Here is a 3,054-nt window from a genome sequence, read left to right on the forward strand (position 1 = left end):
CTATTTTATTAAAAAAAAAAAATGGTATTTTATACCAAGAATATTATTTTAAAAAATATTTATTTTTAAAGGTTGATGCTTTAATTATTGGTACAATGTTAGACTAGATTATATTGAATTTAAAAATATATTTATTATTTTTAATTATTTTATAAATATTTTACAACTACTTTTCAAATAAAAATAATTAGAATATCGAATAGAATTTTCATGCAAAATTGTGATTATTTTTATTCTAAAGTAGTAGAGAGACTTTAATGAAAAATAAATTAAACTTTTGGAAATAAAGAAACAAATTGAAAAGTGAATCTTTTTATAATTTAGACAAATTTTTACAGCAGAACTTGTTACTTTTCACCGTTTCAGGGCTTTTTTATTTTGTGTGTTTTCATTTTTTTAATTGTTATTATTATTTATTGATTATATTAATATTTTCCCCCTCTACATCTCTATCAGAGACCCGTCTCTCTGTTCTAGGGTTCGAAGTTAGATTCCGATCATATCGCTTCTCCATTTCGAGTTTCTCACCCACTCTCTGTATTGTCTTCATCTAAATTTTCCATTTTCTTTTGGTCTTCAAAAATATCTGATTAGTTGTAGGGTTACGAATTTTTTGTTTTCCAGTTCGCATCTGCATGCGATTCGAATTCGAAGGTGTTTGGCTTCCTATTTTGGTGGGTTCTTGCTCTGTTTGTCTAGAGCTAGGGTTTTTTTCTGGGGTGGGGGTACAATTCCGCTCCTCGATGTAGGCAATGGGAGTTAGAACTTCTGATTTTTGATTGCCGAAGTCTTTTGTAGAATAATCTGGTTTCTTCGCTTCATTTTACTCTTGCCTTCCACGATTGACGATTGCTTTTGAGTTGAGACTAGCTTGTTCGTTTCGAGGATGAATAGGTTATGAGATGTCAGATTTGTAGATGTCCATATTGTAGCGTAATTTGCTCGAATTGATTTTACAGTGTATTGTGGTTTAAATTAATGGGGGCGCGATAGAAGTTTCATTGCTTGAAGACTCCATCAATTGAGCGTCGGATGTTTGCTTCCAGTATGGATACTGTGAGGGACACAACTAGAACTGCGGGAACAATGTTAATCCCAATGCGTTTTGTCTGGCCGTATGGCGGAAGAAGTGTATTTCTCAGTGGCTCTTTCACCAGGTGATGTTCAGTTCATTGTCATCTGTACTTCCAATAATTTCTTGCTTGTTTTATTGCTGTGGAACGATTCAAGAAGGGCTATGCATATATGTATTTTGCTGTAGACGATTTTAGTAAATTACAATTGTATCTTTGATGAAGGTGGTCGGAGCTTGTTCCTATGACGCCTATGGAGGGCTGTCCTACTGTTTTTCAGGCTATTTACAGCTTAACCCCTGGATATCACCAGGTCAGATTGCGGTGGTTGCATAAGGCATTTTAAACTGTTCATATATCATTTTTCTAGGGACTCTTCGGATATATGATGAATCTACGCTAACCTTAGCTTTTTGCTGTGCTTAATTTCACTATAATGTTAGATGTCTGTTTAAACATTACAATGTTAGTTTAGTAAGCTTTGAATAATAGTTGTGCCGCTTAGCTGAAGCTGATGTTTCTCAAGGGAAAAAATGACTTCCTGAAATGAATAAATTAAACAGAGTTATTGCTATTTTGACTTCTCTGGTAAGTTGGCAACTCTGTGTAAATGGTCAAGGTCAAAATATGAATATAAGAGCTATAATATACTGCACTGCGCATGTGTTTTTTGAAAATGAATTTTCCAGTTATTGATTCTGTAATCATAGTTATTCTCGCCATGCTAAGTAATATTGTTGATCTTTTTTTATGCGTTCATCTCATTTACCAGCTATTTTAGGTAGTAATGCTATTTTTCTAATTATTTCCAAATTACTACACCATGTACTCCAACAATGAGAAATTGTAATGCTGAGCTATTGAGTTGAGATTACATGATGAACATTTTTATTGAAAATTCTATAATTTGTTGTTTTTTTTTCTTATGTAGTTTGTTATGCTAATGTGCACAGTAAGGTTTCTTGTGGATGCAGTATAAATTTTTTGTTGATGGAGAATGGCGACATGACGAGCAGCAGACTTGTACTCCTGGTGAATATGGGATAGTGAACACTGTTCGCTTGCCTACAGAGCCTAGCTATGCAGCTCCACCTGCCAATCCAGAGATGACCCCTGGATCTAGCATGGATGTGGATACTGAGGCATTCCGACGCCTGGTTAGAATTATTTATACACTGTTGCTCCTTTCATTGTATTTATTCGCTGGGTTAAGTTATTGATGTATAGTTACTTGTAGTTACTGGGATTGCGGTGTAAGATTTATACTCTCACTGCTCCTTGTATCAGATAATTGAAATTCTTTGTTTATCATCTAGGTCCGAATAAATGATGGATGGTTGTCAGAGGCTGTGCATAGTGTATCAGAGGCTGATCTGCAGTGCTCCCGTCACCGAATATCTGCCTTCTTGTCCACACATACTGTTTACGAGTTGCTCCCAGAGTCGGGCAAGGTTTGAAATGTCAATCTTTTAAACTTTTGTATGATACCATATTTGTACTTCATGTTTTTATCCACTCATGTGAGCACAATTATGTCACAGGTTGTTGCTTTAGACATTGACTTACCTGTGAAGCAAGCTTTTCACATATTGCATGAGCAGGCAAGTTCTTTTTCTCCTTTTCTCCCCTCCATTTTGGTGGGTAGAAAACCTTTACAATGATTAATCTCTGTGCTTGAAGGAGAAAATACAATCTTTCTCTTTTTGACTTCCCTTTCTTATGCCCTTTGTACATATGAAATAATTTAGACATTTATTATTTTCTATTTATCACCTATTTAATTTACGTCTTGGTGTTCAAGAGATCTGGATTTATACCTTGTCTTTATTGACTGTTTACAGGGTATCCCAACAGCTCCTCTTTGGGATTTCAGCAAGGGGAAATTTGTTGGAGTTCTCAGTGCATCAGATTTTATTTTAATATTAAAAGAAGTATGTGTAGAAGCATTTCCGACAATCACCCCCCCCCCCCCCCCCCCCCC

At 35.3% G+C, this 3,054-nt stretch overlaps 1 protein-coding gene across 3 annotated transcripts in view; it reads left to right on the forward strand.

Annotated features, from left to right (window-relative positions):
* The first annotated feature begins 441 nt into the window (after positions 1-441).
* Positions 442-3,054, forward strand: part of LOC111494372 (sucrose nonfermenting 4-like protein) — a 6,723-nt gene continuing 4,110 nt past the window's right edge. Inside the window, exons 1-7 of one of the 3 annotated variants that reach the window (XM_023144302.1) lie at positions 442-674; positions 960-1,157; positions 1,299-1,386; positions 2,048-2,230; positions 2,390-2,524; positions 2,615-2,674; positions 2,915-3,004. In XM_023144302.1, the coding sequence (XP_023000070.1) occupies positions 1,033-1,157; positions 1,299-1,386; positions 2,048-2,230; positions 2,390-2,524; positions 2,615-2,674; positions 2,915-3,004 (681 nt within the window). In that variant the 5' untranslated portion in view covers positions 442-674; positions 960-1,032. Of the gene's footprint in view, positions 1,158-1,298; positions 1,387-2,047; positions 2,231-2,389; positions 2,525-2,614; positions 2,675-2,914; positions 3,005-3,054 lie in introns of all 3 variants that reach the window. The other 2 variants (XM_023144301.1, XM_023144303.1) reach the window with 2 other exon arrangements.

Source organism: Cucurbita maxima, unplaced genomic scaffold (assembly GCF_002738345.1).
Source record: "Cucurbita maxima cultivar Rimu unplaced genomic scaffold, Cmax_1.0 Cma_Scf00020, whole genome shotgun sequence".
NCBI classification, from domain to species: Eukaryota; Viridiplantae; Streptophyta; class Magnoliopsida; order Cucurbitales; family Cucurbitaceae; genus Cucurbita; species Cucurbita maxima.